The following is a 20,162-nucleotide window of genomic DNA, read 5'->3' on the forward strand; positions in this document are numbered from 1 at the left end:
GACGCGCATGTATTGGTTTGCGCATGTGAGCATGCGCATGGGGACTGGGGTGATGGGCCACACAGGCCGCAGAGAACGTCGCGCTGTCCAACAGTCGAGAATCCGCGAAACGCGCGCTGCGGCGTCGCCACTTGTACGAAACAAAGAAAACGAGACTTCAAGCATCAAAATTGGCAGACAGTGTCCAGATTGTGCAAGGGGAACCCAATAAGCCATGATGGATGCCCCCAGAAAAAAGGCCGGTCACCGTATTCGTCGGGGAAACCCAACACACACACACACACGCTTGGGAGACGACAGACCAAGCAGGTTGTGCCGCGCTGTCCCTTATTTAAGGCGACCTCATACCACCTTGGTAGGAACCCGAGCAGCTCGGGCAATGGCTAGGAACTCTTTGAGCCAGAGGATCATCGACGGCCCGGCAAGAGATACCACCGAGGTCAAGCAAGAACGTACCGTTTTTGTGTGTGTTTAAGGCGACAGAAGAGAGTCTCATCTTTGTGTAGAAATTCCCCTTTCAAGTTTTTTACTTCCCTTCGGCGTAAAGAAGTTCATGATCCGGCCTTAACATCCAGGTGTAAATCCCGGCGGTGGTTTTTTGTTTGTCCGCGCTTCGACCTCAGTTGACACAGTTGCATCGCGACCCACATTTCTTGCAACGATGGCCGAACAAACCGAATGGGCCCGGACGGCCGAGGAGAGTAAGTGCCCGACTAAGTGAAGCAAAACCATTTACTGAGAAGTTTCGCCTCCGTCGTTGGCAATATTAGCCGTTCATTGTGTTCGACGTGTGCTGACGAGTGGCTTGGCGAGTGGCTGGTTACAGCTGAGTCATTAGCGGCGGAAACCGGAGGACTGTTCCCCAATTGGGATACACAGCGAATGCAGGAGCCTAGTACCGAACGAAATTGTGTGGAGCGTTTGGTGGGGGGTTTGTGCATATACAGCCGGCAGAGCCAAAGTATTGCTCGTGAGGGTTTCATGTTATTCGTAAACGTGCCGTTCCCGTTGTGTTATTCGGGGTTGCACTCCTTCTAGAGCCAGGCTCCCGCAAGCTTCACTGGAGACGCTTCATGTGGTCGATGAACCGAAGTTCACTCTTATATCTGCTTCTTTCTGCATTTGAGATTCCATTGGTGTTATGAAACATAAACTGTGTGGTGTGTGTTCGAGCAGGTACTCTGGAAAAGGAGCATTCTCTAGAAACTCTCAAAACGGCTGATATGGAAGCTCCGAGCCTCCAATATGCTGGCACTCACGTTATCAAGAAGACCGTGAAATCGCCACCAGAAGTCATCGAGGAGATGCGAACTTGGCTCAAGTACGTGGAAACGCAAATGGGCAGCATGATCAACTAGTCAATGCGGAGCAGTAGTCCTGGGCAACGAACTCTCGAACGACACACATGAGGTTCTGTACGTGTGTCGTACCTGATCCACTGTACTCAGGACTGGTGTTGCCCCTGATGGCACGCGGATGATGACTGAAGAAGCCTGGCAGTGGTAAGTGCGCGCTCTCAGTATGTTTAGTTGGACGAATTGTTTGCATTAGGTAGCTGAGTCGGCTGCATAGTGATGCATTCCCCGGGCGGTACGATGTCGAGGCCTGGTGCCCTGTCCTCTGTGTTCAGGCATCAAGATTATTACCAATGTACTGTCCGGTCGGACACGCACCATGAGTGTCTTCCAGAAGGAGCAGGTGTCGACTTTTACTACTGGCATGCTCCCTATGTTGCTCACATCGGCGACATGAATCTTGTTATGATGCATTCCCAAGTAAACTTGCCTGATGGCACACATCTCCCATCAGATCGCTTGCGAGCAGAAACTGCTCAGTCCAAAAGGCTGCGACAGCTTGCAGAAAAAAGGACAGAACTCGAGGCCAGACGACGAGATGAGTTCGTCCGTCAAGCCATGGACCCTCATGCTCACATGGGCGACCAGTACCGCAAGGAAGGTCTTTACACAAAGCTGTTCTATCGGGGGCAAGCACAAGAACAGAAAGAGGAGGAGCATCCTGAGTTGAAATGGGCTTCTACCGTGCAACTTGAAGCACGGGCTGCAGAGGCAGAGATGGCAAAGGCAGCACAAGAAGAGGCTCCGGCGGTCGAAGAGACTCGGGCTATCGATAACGAGCAGGCCTGAACTGTCACCTGAGACCCACTAAAAGTTCCGTGCAACCGGTGAAGGTTCCCTTGGTTTTTTCTGTAGAAAAAAAAAGGTAGCAGAGGGGATGGAGTTCTGTCGTCGTGACTGGCGCCGCACCATTCAGCGGAGCGAAGGATGATCGACCTCACGTCACTTCCACTATGTGCATTTCGTTTCTTCCTAAGCTATAAGCGTGTTGGGATTGGTTGTTCTCGGCCAGCGACCATCAATGCCGAGTAATAAGGTAAAACGTTTCTGGTACGGATTGTCCCTCTGGAGCTTCGACAACCAATAACTGCCTTAGTGCACGGCTTCCCAGCAGCTCGATCGCCGTCGGTCTCTGTCGCTGCGTCCGCGCCACAGTAGCTGTATCAAGTGATGAGCAACGTGCAGAAGTATCCAATTTTAGACAGGCAAAGTAATACTTTAGTTTGCACGACGGATGAGGAAGTCGTATCTGGTGTATTTGTGGTTATACCTCATTCACGTCTTTATCGTCACCACATGTCTACACTGTACGGACACCGCATCCGCAGGACTCCGGAGTTGAAGAGGATTTTCCGATCGAGTGATCTTACCATGTTCCGGTGCCCCGTTTCGTGGATTCTCGTTATTCGATCTTACACGACACAAAAATGGGCGCTCCGACCAGTGCTTTATTCGGAATCTTTCTGATACTTTTCCACTGTCTCACTCTATGCGGCGCCCTAGAACAGTCAGGTGCACAGCATATGGGCCAACTACCGGGTGTTTTCGGGCCGTCTAAGGCAAACATTGCATTGAAGCTGCAGCCCGCAAGGAAATTACGGTTATCGAAGAGCGACCTCAGTAGCCTACTGCTTGATTTGCGGCACGAAGTCAAGAAACAGGTGTGGTCTTTACCCGTTCTGTTTGTCTACATAGCTCAAGGAACCGATCGCGCTACATTCAGGTGGCTCAACTCGAAGGTAATATGTCTTCGCTTAGCATCCCCGTACACACACATTTGGTCCCCAGAGGAGCTGGCGGAGCGAGCACGCCTGCGGCAGCGGGCGAAGTCAACGTGGTCAGCGCACGGCGCCCCGATTTGGATTCCTTCCGAAGGTGCGCCCAGAAAACCAGTTTTCGACCGCACGACATCGCTCGGCGAGCTATTTTTCAATAGGAGCTACAAGTGCATCACAACCACCGAGCCCTAGAATGGTACGTTTGACATGTAAAGCAGCAGGCCGGTGTTTTCATAAGTCCCGGCACAGCAACAAGTTGACCATACCGAGGATGGTTTGGAGTCCAATAGCGCTTCCACGGCGAAGGCGCTGCAGGAGTTAGAAGGATTACTTGCCACTCTAGCATCAGATGTGGTGAGTTGTTAATTTGGAGATTATTAGGCGGGAGAGATTTCATTCTCGTGACGCTCCAGGATGGCGGGGCTACTGCTTGACTACATCTGGTTGTGGGTGCAAGAGGGCTATTTCTACTTCAACTGTTACTCCTGCGCTCTCACCGAAACGGGCAGCCATCAGAATCAGCATGAAGCAAAGGACAGTACTATCGTTCGGATACCAGCACAGCTTGTTGTTTTACGGCAACTCCAGTCTGAAAATCCCTTTCACCTGTTCCCGTCCCTTCAGACTTCATGTTAGCTGTCAACTGTCCCTTTCACTTGTTCCCGTCCCTTCAGATTTCATGTTAGATGTCAACTGTCGTGCCTCCTATCTGTCGGTATCCTTAAGTGACATGACACGGGAGTACCAATTGGGAGGTCGTGTACACCGTTATGCAATGTAAATACACAGTCGTAGACGCGATAGTTTTTTTTTCTATCTGGCGAAACATTCTAATCAATTCGACACCTCAGATTTCGTTCTTAAACGCTCAGGACTGTTAGCACTACCTGTCAACGATTAGAACCAGTACTGGCTCGTTATCCAATAGTCTTTCAAACAACCGTAGATGCGCTCGTATTTCTGCATGGACCGACGTGATCCGAACGTACCTAAAACAGTCCCCCGACGGCTTGAGAACACGTAAGTGGTGCTGTCTGACTTGGCTACAGTACCGGCGACACAAGTTACTTTGTCTTCACTAAGTTCTTGACAGGTACTGCGCAGTGTGGAAGGCGGACGCGCTCTCTTCGGGAAGCGTGCTACCTCACCGATCCTATTCCGGTACTACTCCATGCTTGCCATTCCTCGGTGCAACCTACCGGCAGTTCCAGTTTTTTTGGCATCGCATCCACTCGCTTTTCATACAGTTCTAAGCATGTGGTGTATCACCATTGTAACACTGATAAATCCTTGCTGAATCTTAAAACACATAACAAAGGCTGTTGTCAATCGTTGCCTCCAGTCACAGCGTCTGCCCGTGCTACTCGCACTTATAGCCAGGTCCCGTGTATCCTTCGATCACCTACCAATATTAACCCTGATATTGGAACTAAAGTCATATTCAGGCAAACGATGCACCGAAGACAAAACGCACAAAAGCCGCTGAGAGACGAATAAATTGGTTTCAACAAGCGGCTACACCTGTTTACTAGGGGAGACTGGAAAAACGTCAGCCTCCTTCAACATCCACACTGAGGACGTACCACGCAGTGCCCGCCGATCATGCTGGTGGGTCTCCGGAAGCCTGCTAGCAGTCATGAGCGACATATTGTTGTATTAGAGTAGCTACCGTTGCCCAGCAGATGAATTGCCAAATGTGTACCAAACAAAACCCAGTGCGCGAGTTTTGTGGCTCGCTAGCCTAAGGCGGGCACCGGGTAACAGCAAATATCAGTTCTTTGTAAAGAGTCTATCGATCCACAACATGGACCAGGCGCACCTTCTATCGGGTCCTTTTGTGCGGCCTGGAATGCCTTCATCCACTTGAAAGGTGTCATGCTTGAGCTGGTAGTATGCTCACACCAGCATGCCCTGAACGTCTACCGAATGCCGTACTGGCGTCCACGCAGGCTTTTGATCCTGTGCCCATCCGACGGCGTGATTTCTATTCGTTGACGTAACTTCAATGCTCGGCGGAACGCGGAGCTGCGGGGGGAGAACCAGATGGTTTCCGCAATTTAGCTCGAAGTTCGTCCCACGTGTTGGAATGCCTCCGACCTCTCATTGCTTCACCACGGAGTTCGTCCCACGTTCGGTACCGAGGACCAGCTGAAAACCAGAATACACACGCTCAACCAGGGGAGAGTCTGGACCTGAATCCTGTACTGGAGTGTACAAAGCCTACTCAAGTGGTGGGTACCATCTGTGCTTCTATACTCACCTGGAACTTGCAGCACCTCTGGCCTTATCCGTTCCCTGCATGACAGCCAGACGTATTGAGGAGTCGCACAACGAGGCAAACATGACGCCCACTTGACAGAACGCATCAGTCCGAAGCGCCATCCACTGCCACTTGAAACACGAAACTTACGGGTCTTCGGCGTCGGTTTTTTTCAGCTCGAAGTTAACGGGTTGCCAGGCATCACGTTCTTCTGGGATGCGCCAGCCGTTCTGCGCATCATGTGGTTCCTCATAGATGGCCTCCTTAGAAGAGGGCTGTGGCCCGGGTGCGCTTTCCGACGTTCCTTCATAACCGTGTATGGGTACGCTTCTTGTAGTACCACTTTCTGTCAATGAAGCCGAATGACGCTGCGAACTTGAGGACGACTCTGAAGAGCCTTCGAAGGAAACGGTCGTTCCCTTCGCTTCCTCCGGTCGATGAGCCAATATTGGTGCCCCAGCTGTCGCTGGATATCTGCCCGTGGCGGGAGCAACGGGGGGCTGGCCGGGTAAAGCGATTCGATGAGGTGGAGGAGCGATTGACTGGTAGTCACCGCTGCCTCGCAACTCGGAGAGGACGGCCTCCGCTGCACGACCAAGCTCCGAACTTGATCTATCCATTATGTTTTCCCACTGCCGTAGCTGATAGGCCGGAAAAATAAGCGTTGAACCGACGGTCGATCCAATGAAGAAAGCCATCAGCTGAGTTCCCTGCACGGACGTCAGTGCAGGGAGGAACGAATGTGGTAGATTCCTGGTGTAATCCGCCCGGCCAGTAAGATGTACAAGCCTTCCGTGTGTACGCATTCACGTGACGAACATCATGTCGCTAGTGATCACGTGAGGACAACGAGGAGACCATACGAATTGGCAGAACCTTCAACTGATTCTAGAACGCATGCATCGAGCGCTCGCCACCGTTCCTCACCAAGTGTTTTGTTCGCCGAGCAGCCACGCTGGCTAAAAGGCCCAGCAGGCCACCACTTCCGACCGTCTTCAGCCAGCAGCTAGCGAACTCATTTATCTCATATGAAGTGGGTTCATATCTAGTCGCGCGGATCCAAGTTTGCATTCTAGAGCTGAGTTCTGCGCACTCCCGCCGCGTCAGGCGTCCTTGAGTCCTACTAGAAACCGGTTGACGTTCCTCCGCCATGATATCTGAATTACACACCAGCGAGCAACCTGTCAGAACATAGAATATCATTTATTCTCAGGAACTTGTTTTTTCACGTTTGCTGCCAATGGAAGTCGTCCAACGATTCATAACAGGCGAGCACGAGAACAGCCCCCTTCTTGCAGGCCTCGATTCTAGAAGTGTTGAAAAGTGTGTTGCAAGTACCCCTACCTCAGTGTGTTGATGGCCGGTGTTTGGCGAAGAGGAAGGCCGATTTATGGAAAAACTGGTCTCAGAGATATCCACATCTGCACACATACACATATGTGTATGTACACCTCCTCGATGTCCAGCGGCATGAAAAGCAGGCAGTCAGAGATGTGCACAAGAGGAAAAGAGCTTGATGCGAAGCGGGGGGACAACGCCGGAATGCCAAAGAATATTCCGGGGTGGCCCGAGGTCGGGGAGCCGTGCACTGCTGACTCAGTTGCGAGGAATGCTAATTGTTTTTTTCGAAAGAATGGAAGGCAAGAGTAGCCGCCATAGTGGCCTGCACCCAGCACTAACAACTCTGAGGCAACTTGTCAGAAAGAGGGGTACTGAAAGTGTTCCTTGAGGCACAGGGAGCTCCAGATAATGGCGCCTCGTTGTTGCATGCAATGCTTTTTCTAAGCCATGTGTGGAAACAGTTGATCGTTTTGTCTCCACGCGCGTGCATGCAAGAGCTCTGGATCTCCAGACGAGAATCCTAGACAAGGAACCTACGGGTGTGTATGTGGAGGCGCGCTCTCCGGCGAGGAATCTTTCTTTTCTGTGAAGTAGTCTTCACGTACCCTCGACGTAACACGAGAGAGAGAGGGCCGGAGTGAACACCATTTGTCATTCAAAGTGCCGCACCCTGCAGCGAACAGAGACTCAAATCCCGTGCATGCTGCACATGATTTGCGGGGCCTGGAGTCACCGTGTCATTGCAGAGTACGATTCCCTGACCTACACTTAAAGAAGACTCTCCAGTCCGTCTTCGTTTACCACCAGTGCCGCCTAGTTTCTGCCGGAGCAAAGATGTGAGCATCATAGGGGATCGCGTTCTGTGAATCGAACCCATCGGCTGCCTTTCGTCGCGCAAGCGGACCCCGGCGCGTAAAAATGCTCGTCCTGGGGAATCAGTCAGTCCATCAATGTGCTTCTCGCTGCAAACCTGCTCTCCACTCTAGCAACGTCAGCTGGTTTCCGGAGAAGACACCTCACGGGGTGTCTAGTAAGGGCCGGTAGAGGGGGCCTGTGCAGTCGACGAACATGCCATCCCTTTCAGCGGTTTGCATGCGGAAAAATTGGCTGTTTCGCTCATTTTCGACTCGTGTTCCCTCAGTCTATGTGTGCGGAGGGAATTGCCAATATGTTGTGAATTTTTTCTTGACGGGGCACTGCCGTGCTCAATCATTCCGGTCATCGACTTATCCCTTATCCCTAGAGAATTCATCTTTACTAGGCGGCGCCCCTCACCGAGTATGTCTCTTCTCCACACCCCTTGCTTGCGCGAAACGCCTCTCTAGCGCTTTTTAGTCCATTTTGTTGTTGGCATTCTGGAGTCCTGCGTCGCTTGGTTCCGCTCCCGCGCCTCCCCCCAAGGCGATGCAGGCCGCGTGAGCACACTCAGGCCTCTTTCTTAATTAGAGGCCGCTTCGTCTGGTCATCTGCAACGCCGCCTCCTGTTAGGTTCCTGTCAGACGAGCCTGTGGTGCTTAGAACCGAACACCCCTACCATCCGTCTTAGCCTCCGCAGAATGATTCCAGCTGCTGGCGAATGCGAGCATCTCCTTTTGCCTGGGGTCCGGGGGATTGCGCGTTTTATTCGTCGCGATGTCTCTGCTCGGTCCAGGCAGGTGTCGAGACGGCCACAGCGGCGCCCGGAGCCCACGAGTCAAGGGCGCAGCGCCATGTGTCAATCAATGCCCGTTCCTGGCATCTGCACGAACAGAAAGACGCCTCTGGAAATCCAGGAACCGGGGCGGATACGGCCAGCAGCGATAGATCGTCCGTTTTCTCGAGCGGGCCGGCTGCACCAGGTGACTGGCGGCCGAAGTGGAAACCCGTCGGCCGCCTCTGCTGCCCAGCCCTCGCACAGGGGATCTCCAGAGAGTTTTTGGTCTCCCCTGAGAGCGAACCTCTCGCTGAGAAGAACGTGTCACCCTGTCTCCAGTCCTGTGCCGAGCTCTTCACTCGTCGAGATACTTTGCCGGCTCCCGTCCTCCAGTGTGACGGGTCATCCAACGCCAGCGCTCCGCCTGCAAGTGCCTTCGCAGGGGTCCGTGGGGTGTACCCGACGGAACCGGGCTTTTTCGTCCATGGCGCCAAGCCTGACCGTTGCCCACGACCACGCAAGCGCGCAGGAATTTGAAAGTCGCGCATGCGGTTACAGCGTCTCGCAGTTCGTCCGCGCGTGTGCTGAAGTTCTAGATGAAGCGCAGTTGTGCCGCGTTGCCATCCGGCTCGTCGAGTACAAAAACCTGAAACGGCAGAAACCCTCCAGCAGGGACGCGGCCATCCGGGCCATCAAAAAACTTATTCCAGGTAGATAGCACGCCGCCAGGTTGCCTTGCTGATGTTTTCCGTCCCGGCACCTTTCGTTCACGTGATGCGATCGAGGCCTGTGGAGTGCGTTCTCTTGCCTCGCGGGGTCTGGCGAGTTGAAGCTGTTTGATCGGGTCGTTGCCGCCTGCAGCATCGGGGCTTCCTGGGTGTTGCGACGCGATGTGCATTGTGAATGCAGGGGAACATCAAGACCTAATAGTCGGTCACTTGAATCGCTGTATAGACGCCATCAACCCTGACCAGTTCCACCGTCTGGCGAAGCTGGCACGTTCGCGGCATTACCCCGTAAGCAAACACAAAAACAAAACACTGGCGCTCACGCGTGAGCGTCGCGGACACGTGCGTTAGATGTAAGACGGGCTGTCCGGACGCTGCTCGTTATCAACGTCACTGCCCCGTTTAGTATTCCTGAGTCGTTGCCTTGGGTGATACGCGTAGACTTCTCTCGCTTGCCGCACATTACGCCCGCGGCCACACACGCCGGATCGTCACCCCGGGGGAAGGCTGCGCTGGAGCAATCTATGAACTGTCGCGACAACCCCTAGACCTTTTCGGACGCGCCGTCGCTTCGCTTGTGCAGTACTGCAGTTCTCATGGTTCAGGAAGGAATATGCTGTGTCATATTTGTTGGCGCCTGTGTCTCTTCTCCAGGCTGACGATTTCCACGAGAACGTCCCTCAGTCTCGGCTCTCTGACTACACGTCCGCCGCGCGGTTCTTAACGAGAGCTTCCTATCACGAGGCGCAGAAATCCAAGCACGCCGACAGCGTTCGTCAAAAGGCCGACGCATACGAGGCCTTATGCGATGTGGGAGATATCGGCGTGGCTGCGACGGCGGATGGTCTCGTTCGTCAAGTCGCCCGCAGGCCGCCGTCACCAACGCGCATGCAGGACGTAAGTGGTCGCCATTCCAATTCGAGGCCGTTGACATGTTTCTTCGAGTACCTGTGCAGTTCCTTCGTCTAGTCGGGACTGCTTTGAACGCGGTGGGGTCCATGTGACCGCTGATGCAACGGTTCAATGTACGCGCGTCTTGGAATTATCAGCAGGTCGGGCGGAAGCGCTGCTTCCCGCAGTGGTGTGGCAACAAGCTTCGCATTAGCAAGGCGGCCTTCGACCGCCACCGCCCACGCCACCGACTGACTTGTGTCGTGTGTCGCATCTCAGAAACGAGTAGGGGAGTTTGTGGTGCATATCGAGGATCCGTCGATACCGGCCCCAGGCAGCACAACTGAGCGCCTCGTGTTCATTTCGAATATCCCTCACGGGCCCCGGAAGAAGATACGAAAGGCTATCAAGGAGGTGAGATTGTCGAACGCACAGACGCTCTATGCGATTTCGGAGGGACGACGCACCGTGTCTCGCCGTTTGATTGTGCTCCCCTCTGACTGGGAAGAAACCGTAGATAGCTGTGATTTGCACACACGGACACGCGGGAGGCCACGGTATATAGCTGGCTCTCGAAGTGTATCCTTATGTTCTGTTTCAGTGTTGGTTTCGCTCTTCATGGCTTTCGGCGCGCCGAAACGCCTCCGATAAGGAAACAATGACTATTTCGAAAGACGCTGAGTTTACCAGTTACACGATTCAACACAGATTTCCTGGCGCCCTCTGTTCGTTTCTTGAACGTGCGCCACCAGGCTTTCATAGGGTGCGGCAAAATCGTCAATCTCGAGATTTTTGACGACCGACTGCGGACGGTGGATGAGCGAGATGAGGTAATCAAGCGACGTCCCTGCTCTGTCACTGGAATTCGGAAACTCAGGCGTGGCTTTCCGCTGGCATGCTTCTCTCCTGCGGATGTCCAGGAGTGGCTGCTGTATACGATGCAATTGTCTGGTATTGGTGTGCAGCTGTCGCTCCAGAAGCGCGGCGCAAAGGCGTCCTCTGAAAAGCTTCGCGGCCGCTTTTCACCGATCTTTGCCATAGCAGGTACGCGGTGGTGCCAGGTACCTGCTCAGGGTCCTTTGCAAGGCTGTCCCTGATGCTGGCACCGATGGAGTGCCCTAGAGAGACAAATTTGCATGTAGGGCGGAAGACCAGTTCAGCGCTCTCGTAGATACCGTGTGGCGTTTCGAAAACTCTGGAATGGCTGTACGCCCGTGACCGTTTCGTTGCTGCAGAGTTCGACACAGTCGAGGCAAAGCAGCGAGCGTGCAGCACGTATCTTCGCATCTTTGGCGTCCCTTGCATTGATCGACTTCTCTACGTAGAAGATGCTGCTGACAAAAAGACACTTGTGGCAAGCAATCTGCCCTTCGGATTGGCTGCCGATGGTGAGTCCCTATCGGGGGCCTGGTTCCCCGCGGTTTTCAGTTGCGACTGTCACCCCTCACTACACTGACAACTGATTGCCTCGCATGCGTGAAGGGCGTTCGTGATGGGCTGTGTGCCCACTTTTCATCTGTGTAAAGCCGTCCCAATCAGAAGCAGGCAAACGGTCAGCTCCACAGAATACAGCAGACGGTGACTGGTGGGTTCGAATTGCATGCTCTGCCGCCCCCCCCCCCCCTGTTGTGAGTCGTTCGTGTGACGAGACCATGGACCTGTCCAACGAGCTCTCCCTATTCTGAGAGAGCTCGCCCACTGCAAGCCTGCTCTTTAAGGTTTTCACATCTTTTTTTCCAACGTGCGTTTTCTCCATTTCCCCCAGAAATTGCACGCATCCTCGCATATGCTCTCGCCTGTGACCGATCAGCGTCGTCGGTCCCAGCTAGCATATGTAGGATCGAGATGACGAATCCCCACATCTATGGCTACAAAGATCTGGTGGTCGAGGCCCGCTCAGATCGCCCGAGTCCTTACTTTGTTTGCCCCGACGTCGCTGGCACGGCGCCGATGCCAGCCTTAAATCAGGGTGCATCTGCTGGCGAATGCATCCCTGTCCATGTTGGGGACAGGTCGCCGTCGCCGCCGCTCGTGCTGCTAAATTCGTCGAGTCAGGAACGCATGAGTGCTCAGGACTGTCTGAGCCCGAGTCCGGTGGTTACGAATGAGTCACGTTCAGACCCGTGCTCAGAAAGCGCTAAAAACCGCATTCACCTGTCCGGCAACGAATCAGAGAATTTCATTCTCGCCGGCAGTCCCAGCTTGTTTCCCGGGGCGCAGACACTGCATTTCTCCGATCGGCACTTACGCGCCGAGAGGCCAATGCTGGGGTTTGTCGGGGATGAGCAACCCGACGGGTTTATTGCGGCGCAAGTTGGAGTGCAGCCAGAAGTACCGATGATGGAGGCCACAGGCATGCGTCGCGCAGCACCCGCTGCAGCCAGGACAGTTCAGCTAGTCGCTGACGGTGAAGGCGTCGCTCCAGTTCTGACAACCGAAGATGATCAGTCCAGAGGCGTATTGACCAGCTCATTGGGTACGGGAGGGCCACCACGCCCGTTACCGGGGTCGATGCAGTGCAGCAGCGAGAACTTGCGTACGGACCAGCTACCACAGCTTTTGACAGTCTGTCCTTCTCGCGGCTGCCACGTGGCTGCCTCTGGAACTGTATCTGACAATGGAGGCCAACAACAATCTGACGGCTGCGCTTCAGCGCCAGGAAGCCAGGCGGCAATTGATCCGTCTTTGTTGCTCGCAGTCGAACAGCCTCCCTCTCAGCAGCAAAATTCCGTGCGGCCAGCCGCAAGTGGGACGTGGATACAGGACGGCGGACAGCTCGTGCCACATATTCCGGAACACGGCCAGCTTGAAGCCCTCTTTGCGGTCACCTTGAGCCAGACGGGTGATTTAAACGAGGAGACCTTCTTTCCCGAAGAACGGCCCGACAGCGTTGAGGTAAGTTGTGTCGCTGTCAGAACCATGCGTGGGATTCCATTCTTGCGGCGTTCTCCCCGGAAAGCGCGTTGTTTGTTAGTGCCACGCGCCACGCGGAATACAGAATACATGTGCAAAACTCCCACGGAGTGGTGGGTTGTTCTGGGATAGTAGGCAGCTGAGTCCCTTCTTAGCAGCGGGGTCGTCTCACGAATAGCGTTGTTGCCATCTCGCCGGTGCCGCCCAACTTTTTTTTTCGAGTCACTGTTCTTCTTAGGGACACTCGGCGGATGTCAGCGACGTCTTCCCCGTCCTCCGGCACGATCAAGATATGGCAAACGTCGTTCTACAAAAGTAAGGCAAGCGGCATTGAGTGAAGTTTACGCTCAGCATATGAAAAACTGTCATTTTTTGTTCGGGAGGTGCCGGAGTCGCGCGGTTCCTGTTTCGCAGATCGCGTTACGAGTGTTTCTGTGGAACTGCAACCTTACATGCAGGTTCCTAACCGACCGCCTCAACGCCCAGAATGACGGATTATTTCTGTTAAGGTTTCCATCATTCGAGGCGGCTGCAGTCGCGATCCGAAAGTGTAGAGGAACAGTGTTATTCGACAGGCGTGCTCTTCTTATCTTCTCACCCCGGCGCTGCATCTCTGTCGATGGTAAGACATCCGATTGCGAAACCGGTAATGAGTAATATCAAGTAGAATCAAACGAATTTCAAGGTGGGAGGACTGTTGCTGCAGGGGTAGGCATGCGAGCTGTTGTTTCGAAATATGGTTCGACCGCTGACGCCTATGCATGAGTACCTGTGGATTTGCGCATCTACCCTGTTCTACCCTGTTCTCAGGAAAGCTGGTCGACCTGCCGCTTCGCTAGAGGTGCACCAAAACCTGAGCTTCATTTCTTAGTGGTGCCTCGTCCCTTTCCGATTTATCCCAAAAACAACATCGTCGCCAACCGGAGAGACATTGTTGTGGAAAAACGTTTAACGGACACAGGGTGCTGTCGTTTGCCAGAGTGAATGTGTTTAGCGACTGAGGTTTTCCGGCCACCTATGTCTGCACGGGCAAGCAATCACCCGCGTTTTGAACAGTAGTACCCCTCACACGAGCACTGCGGGAACGCACCATCTAAACGTAACCAGGTGATTTCCCTCCAGTAAAAGCCATGGGAATCAGCACGATGGCAAGCAGGAAAAAGGTGGCTCCCACAGCCACAGACCAGAACACGGTCACCTGCACGGTTTATGGTTTTTTTCAGCAAACAGTGACGTACGGCGAATTCAAATATTCTTACCGAAAGAAATACGGTCCACCATAGCACAGGAGCGGTGTACTCGCACGTCGTTGACATGTTTATCTGAACATGGTGTGGGGTTTTTGTCGAGGTCTAGCGGCCCAGTATCTTGTCGTACCCCAATTGTGCCAATGCCCATCCAGAGGAAACCGATTACCAGCAAGACTATTTCAGACCAGATCTGTACACATAATGTCTGCTCGCGCGCCTCTCTGGTGTAGTTTCAATGTTGACTGACCGTAGCTTCGAATCCATATAGCTCCTTAATCAAGCCGGTAATGTAGGTAGCCGGAAAGCTCTGCACCATGCGTGTATGTGTGCGAATAGACGGTTGAGGTTGTATTTGGGACCGCTTACGAGCAATGCACATCCGAGGAGCCACCAGTCTACACAATGATATCGGGGCAGGCATGGAACTCGGTGTTTACTGTCTGCGACCTTACTGAGCGGAACATCGCACTGTGAATTTAAGTCGACCAGGAAGACAATTAAGCAGATGCCACCTATTACGGATGAGACTACCGTCACACCGAGTGCCTGCAATCGGTGACGTGATACCACGGTCGATGGCAAGTTCTGGGACGTTTTTTTAGACGCGCCGAGCACGGGAGCGTCACGTACCGCTCCTGGAATTTCAACCAATTCCAAGTCATGCTATAACACAGAGGAGGACATCTGACGGACTCTGGAAGGTTTCCTGTTGCAGCCGCTGGGGCGCGCCTCTGGTGTCAGTGAGAGTGTCGACGTCTGCCATGGTGTAAACTCAGTGCGGCGTTTCGGACTGAAAAGTGTATTTTCTGAAGACGCTTGTAATCAGTGCGAACACTTAAGCCACCAGTACGATTAGAAATAACACTTAAGCCACCAGTACGATTAGAAAAAACGCTTAAGCCACCAGCACGATTAGAAAAAACGCTTAAGCCACCAGCACGATTAGAAATTCAGCTGTAGATACACAGTTATGTGCCTGACTATAATTGTCGTCTACCTGATAGCTAGGAGAAACCTCCACCGGCTAGCAGATTCTTTCAGGGCCTTTGCCTTGAAGGCAGCCTTGTCTGGTAAAGCGGCGGGTACTCCAGTCCGGTTTATACAGACAAGCGAGGGGTACCCGGTGGGTTGAAAGCAGGCGGTGTCTACCTGGGCGTCCGATGGACCGCATCAGGCTTTCTATTTTCATGGGGGACTTCAGATTTTGCCTGCATATGGTTCCGAAAACAGCGTCTATGCTTTTGTGGTCCAAGTCACGTGTGACACGTTTCCTCACAACACTGTACAGTACGCCACCGGTGTACGTGGACGGATGATGTAAAACGGCGTTACTTTTCATTGTCACCACATGCATGCGTGCATGCGGTTCCGCCCTCAAACGCAACTGGGCACTTGCAGAAAAAAAAGAACACTGCTCAAAGGGCCACTTTTCTCGATAAACGCTTTCACATTAAACAAGGGACACCGCTGCTTGATGCTCTTTTTCGAGGATGTGAATTCCAGGGAACGAGCGGGCCATTACTCGCAGCATGAGCTTAAATCGAACTATTCCAGCCTCTCCGGTTGAGGCCGTCTATTTCGGCATTGTGGACTGTAAGTGGCTTCCCCAAAGAAAGTATCGCCTATGCTTGTTGGCTCCTTCTGATGAATAACGTCCTTGCTGTGAATGTTGATTACCCGCAGGTGTGCACAAAGAGTTGGAAGCAGGAAGTTTCTCTGTCATCGACGAGGAAACCGCTGCGGCTTTTGTCGCGGTGAGACACACGAAGAAACATTTGGATAAGTGTCGCAGCATGAAAACTCACCACGTTTGATCCAACAGTTGCTGTGACCTGGCTTTCCCAAACCTCCAGTATTGTGAAGGGTTTTTTGTCTGTTCTTGGCGGGCCGTGGATCGGGACTTCCGACGTCGTCGTTGCCTCGTGGCTCAATTGGGATTCTTGAGATTCGAAGCACGGGGCTGCGCACTGCGAGCGGACGTCGTCATGTCTCCGTTGTGTTGCAGGCATGGAAGGAAGGCATCAAGTCCCGATTGGAAAATCCATCTCCTTTACCAGCCCGAGTACGTTACCGGCTTTAAAAAGTCTTCTGCGTGGGTTGTTAACTTCGCGGATGTCTAGCTCACTAGGACGCTGCGATCTCGTGCCACCAACTATTTCTCGACGACGATTTGGATGAATAAGGTGTTGACTATCCATGAGTGTTGCAGGGGGAAACTCGCCAGCAACGCCGGCGGACTACAAGCGTCCAGCGGTAAGACAGCAAGAGCATTACCAGCCGCTGTTATCGCAGGATCGAGTCTGACACTCTACCGCCCAGTGGCTTTCGTATGAACATCTCTTGACTTCCACGGAAGCTAGAATACAACATTTCAGCAGCATTCTGAGAGTTCTTTGGATGAGGCATGCACAAGTCTGCACTCGGTTGTTTCATTTGCACTATCTGACTGCGGCAACCTTTGTACTCTCAGGTCTGAACAACCATTCCGGCATAGCTCCACGGCATCCCAAGAAGGTAAGCTGCTCGAGACCTTGCCATTTCCAGCCACTGCAAGTATATTGGCTGGGGGCACTGACCGCAGCGCCGGTGCCATGTATTAATTGCTCAGACGATGACGACTTCGAGGATGCGAATGTGGACCAGCCATCAGAAGCAGCGCTACAAGACTCCCTGGGTGTGTACCTCTCCGAAGAAGAGATTAACTTTTTATCCTCCGAACGAGGACGGGCGGCGCCACTCCTGGACGATCTAACAGATGTCGACGTACGGGACTCTGTCCAAGGCCACATACTAGGGACTTTCGAAAAAGTAAGCCAAAGGCGTTTTAACGTGCTTGTTCCTTGACCCCGTTCTTCACCGTACCCGGTTCATCGCCTCTGAACGAGTGCCTCGGCCGCTTTTTTTGCCCGGAACCACGCTTCAGTGGGAAGCTATGTGTGTAAATTGATCGTGTTCTCGATTCCTGCTCAGGTGACAAGGCCAGCCGAAACAGGCAAGCGGCTGTCTGGTCTCAGACCAGCTTGCTGGACGCTGACGCTCAACAACGGAGTGATGAAGGTATGCCTGATACCACGTGCATTTGGCATCTCGGATATAAACGTTTTGCTCTCCTCGTCCAGCATGAGAGCCCGGGGTACGCGGCCGTCCAGGATTGTATTCGTTGCCTGTGGTTGTCGTTCTTCAGGTTGCGGGTCGGGAGTTTGCGTTTGATAGACTCGAAGCAGAAGTGAAGGAAAGCTAACTGGAGTGAGGCTGAGAGCGGCCTAATGCTTCTTCGGGTTATAGTTCCTTGTACTCGCTGGACTGACGTGCTGCTGGTCTTCTTCGAAATAACGTCTTGGCCACCTGGACAGCTGGTCGTCCGCCGGCGAGCGTTTATTTTGACGGGGTCCCGTAGCATAAAACACCGCTTCCACTCGCCATGGACATATACACCGAAGCCGATAAACGGCTTTTTATGTCTGCTGCTCTCGAGGAGGCACGGAGCGCGCTACAAGAGGGTGAAGTACCCGTTGGCTGTGTGCTCGTGGACTCCAGGACACGGCAGGTTGTGGCCAAGGGCCGAAACGCAACAAATCGAACGAAAAATGCAACAAGACACTGCGAGCTAGAAGCACTGGATGCTTACATGGCACGGTTTCCACCCACAAGAATCGGCGACAGTGAAGCACCGGTTGACATGTCCTCTATCGATTTATTCGTGACGTGTGAGCCGTGTGTCATGTGCGCCGTTGCTCTCCAGTGTAGTGGTATCAAACGAGTTTTTTATGGGTGCGGAAACGATCGATTCGGAGGATGTGGTTCTGTGTTGAGCTTCCATAAAAAGCTCTCCGCACACTGGACAGGCCTCGAATGCTGTCCGGGGATTTTCAGGGAGGAGGCCATTGATCTCTTACGTTCGTTTTACTCGCGTGGAAATCCCAACGCTCCCGAAGAGAAAAGACATCGCAAGACTTAATCCACAATCTCGGAACGACATCCGGGGAGGTTTGACGTCCCCGCGGCTTGCATGTCAAGTAAGGGGTGAAATCTGCCTGGAATCAAACTGACTACCGGGTGTTAGATTGTGACAAAGATCTTCTGCAACTGCGAGGCAACTGGATGAACAAACGTGGCGAATTTCCCGTTTGTCATTACCTGTGGCCACGAGCGGGTTCCAGCTGTTTGTAGTGGATGAGAAGAATGATTAACCTCTCAGTGTGTCACCGCCTCCACAGCATCTCTTCGTCTACGACTGCTCCGCAAGACTTGATCTGCAGTAGACCGGAAAGGCCCCGAAGTGGCGTCACAGGCTGCGGTAACCGAAGCCGCTATATAGCAAAGAAGAATTCCTTTCGCGCTGACCGCACATGCGTAAGAAGACTGCAACAGAGTATTCAGACGCTTCAGAGTCTGCATCGGAGCCAGAGTCTGCTATTAAAAATTGGTCGCTGCAGACCGAAGCAGTTTATCATTTGACGCACTGTGGCTTCCCCCCGGTGGCCAACCAGCTGTTAGCTCGGTTCGTAGAAAGAACTGAACTGCAGCAGACTATCCCCGGAATGCATACTCTCCATCACACTTCAGTACGCGGTAGACGCTGAGATACTTATAAAATGCGAGGTTTTTTTAAGGCAACGGGCAAAAACCCATGGACGTCCCGGTGCTGGAATGGCGGCCGCACGGAGTATGGCAGTGAAATGCGACTGACTCGGCGGTTGTGTGACGGTGTGCAGGAGGCATCAGGGGTTGGTATCGCTGTTTGCAGAAAAACGTGATTGGAAAAGAAGGCGGAAAGCATACTTTTCATCCGCTGCGACAAGGATATGTCTACTTGCGGGGCCCGAGTCTCCCCCCAAGCGGTCGACATAGAGCGTCACAATTTCTGTTGTTGCACAGGCTGGACTTCTACTTGGCTGTACACTAAATACGAAGAAGCCGACCAACCGTACGCCTACCAAAAAGACCGGGAAATACGACTATTTCTCCCTTACCACTTTCTTCAGCAAGTAGCCATCCCCCCTTCGATCCCCCTTTCGATGGCTGCACGTGTCTAGATTGTGCTTTTGCGCATGCCGTTTGTGGCGGCCCAGCCTCACCCCCCTGCAGAGTACTCACACGTAAAATCAATCCTGGGGGGGGGGTTGGTGGAGGGGTACTAGGGCGGTCTCTCGCCCCGTGTGTCCTCTCCCAGCACCAACCCGTTGCAAGCTAGGACATTTTCCGTGAGACGAGCGAAGAGACGAAGCACGACTCACTGCGCCGATTGACGTGAACGCCGTGTCTGAGGATGAGGACTGAGTTCCGGCCGCCATTTCACAGCGCTGGCGGCTGTTCTATTTGTCTCTAGTATCATTTAGTGAGGTCCAATAATTGGATGCCTTCTTTGTGGCTGAATATCGCGTTCACAAAAGCCCTTTTTGCGGGAGCCGCCTCCTTTCCCCTCAAGCGGCCTCCATGGTTCAGTGGCTGAACAAATCGGTTGACCGTCCTCCCCTGGAAACGGTTTTCCGTCTATGAAGAAGACAACGCGCCCCCACGACAACAAAATAGGGAAAAACTCGAGAGACTTGTCCTTCTGTTGCCTGTGGTTCCGTTGCCTCCGCTATTCGCCACACCGGCTGCGAGAGATCGAACATCTGGAATATGCGCGAGCATTCGGCTGTCACAACACACTGCGTTTACCGACGTATTGATTTAAACCTCTACTTCTCCAGTGAATGTCATTTTCTTCTCTGTGTTACTGAATATGTCACTTGCGATAGCAGCAACCACAATCAGGCGGCTCCTCGAAACTCTTCTTTTTTTGTTCGCTGTTTCCCGGTCTTCGTCCTGTGAACGTGGTAGCGGCCCGAAACGCGTGAGGCCCTCGCTGAATACACCGGGGCGGCTACTTTGCGTTGCCGGCCCAGCCTCAATATCTTTTTGGGTGTTGCCCCGAGGGTGTGTAGAGAAGAGGGTAAGAAATTACAGGCGTCTGTGTCTGAAATTGCTTGCTTCTCTCTTTCTGTGGCTTCTCTTCTTGTCTCTTCAG

General features: G+C 53.2%; 5 protein-coding genes across 5 annotated transcripts; 4 read left to right on the plus strand and 1 right to left on the minus strand.

Annotated features, from left to right (window-relative positions):
* Positions 1 to 661: 661 nt before the first annotated feature.
* On the plus strand, positions 662 to 2,144 carry NCLIV_027160 (conserved hypothetical protein; the record flags this gene model as incomplete). The annotated part of the gene is made up of 4 exons (XM_003882911.1): positions 662 to 701; positions 1,177 to 1,321; positions 1,449 to 1,502; positions 1,631 to 2,144. The coding sequence occupies 4 exons, from the start codon at positions 662 to 664 to the stop codon at positions 2,142 to 2,144; spliced, it is 753 nt and encodes a 250-aa protein (XP_003882960.1).
* Positions 2,145 to 2,782: 638 nt separating this feature from the next.
* Positions 2,783 to 3,914, plus strand: NCLIV_027170 (conserved hypothetical protein; the record flags this gene model as incomplete). The annotated part of the gene is made up of 6 exons (XM_003882912.1): positions 2,783 to 3,016; positions 3,079 to 3,094; positions 3,144 to 3,230; positions 3,292 to 3,333; positions 3,449 to 3,487; positions 3,547 to 3,914. 6 exons carry the CDS (start codon positions 2,783 to 2,785, stop codon positions 3,912 to 3,914), a joined length of 786 nt encoding a protein of 261 aa, XP_003882961.1.
* A 1,625-nt stretch (positions 3,915 to 5,539) lies between these two features.
* On the minus strand, positions 5,540 to 6,013 carry NCLIV_027180 (conserved hypothetical protein; the record flags this gene model as incomplete). Its single annotated transcript, XM_003882913.1, has 1 exon — positions 5,540 to 6,013. The coding sequence occupies one exon, from the start codon at positions 6,011 to 6,013 to the stop codon at positions 5,540 to 5,542; it is 474 nt and encodes a 157-aa protein (XP_003882962.1).
* Positions 6,014 to 8,851: 2,838 nt separating this feature from the next.
* On the plus strand, positions 8,852 to 13,738 carry NCLIV_027190 (conserved hypothetical protein; the record flags this gene model as incomplete). Its single annotated transcript, XM_003882914.1, has 11 exons — positions 8,852 to 9,077; positions 9,277 to 9,383; positions 9,750 to 9,992; positions 10,266 to 10,400; positions 10,739 to 10,816; positions 10,907 to 11,030; positions 11,222 to 11,374; positions 11,752 to 12,881; positions 13,138 to 13,214; positions 13,358 to 13,521; positions 13,710 to 13,738. The coding sequence occupies 11 exons, from the start codon at positions 8,852 to 8,854 to the stop codon at positions 13,736 to 13,738; spliced, it is 2,466 nt and encodes an 821-aa protein (XP_003882963.1).
* Positions 13,739 to 15,678: 1,940 nt separating this feature from the next.
* On the plus strand, positions 15,679 to 18,107 carry NCLIV_027210 (Cytidine and deoxycytidylate deaminase family protein, related; the record flags this gene model as incomplete). The annotated part of the gene is made up of 8 exons (XM_003882915.1): positions 15,679 to 15,742; positions 15,833 to 15,903; positions 16,155 to 16,211; positions 16,270 to 16,402; positions 16,620 to 16,663; positions 17,120 to 17,206; positions 17,334 to 17,387; positions 17,571 to 18,107. 8 exons carry the CDS (start codon positions 15,679 to 15,681, stop codon positions 18,105 to 18,107), a joined length of 1,047 nt encoding a protein of 348 aa, XP_003882964.1.
* Between the last annotated feature and the right edge of the window lie 2,055 nt (positions 18,108 to 20,162).

Source organism: Neospora caninum, chromosome VIIb, assembly GCF_000208865.1.
Source record: "Neospora caninum Liverpool complete genome, chromosome VIIb".
Lineage (NCBI taxonomy): Eukaryota > Apicomplexa > Conoidasida > Eucoccidiorida > Sarcocystidae > Neospora > Neospora caninum.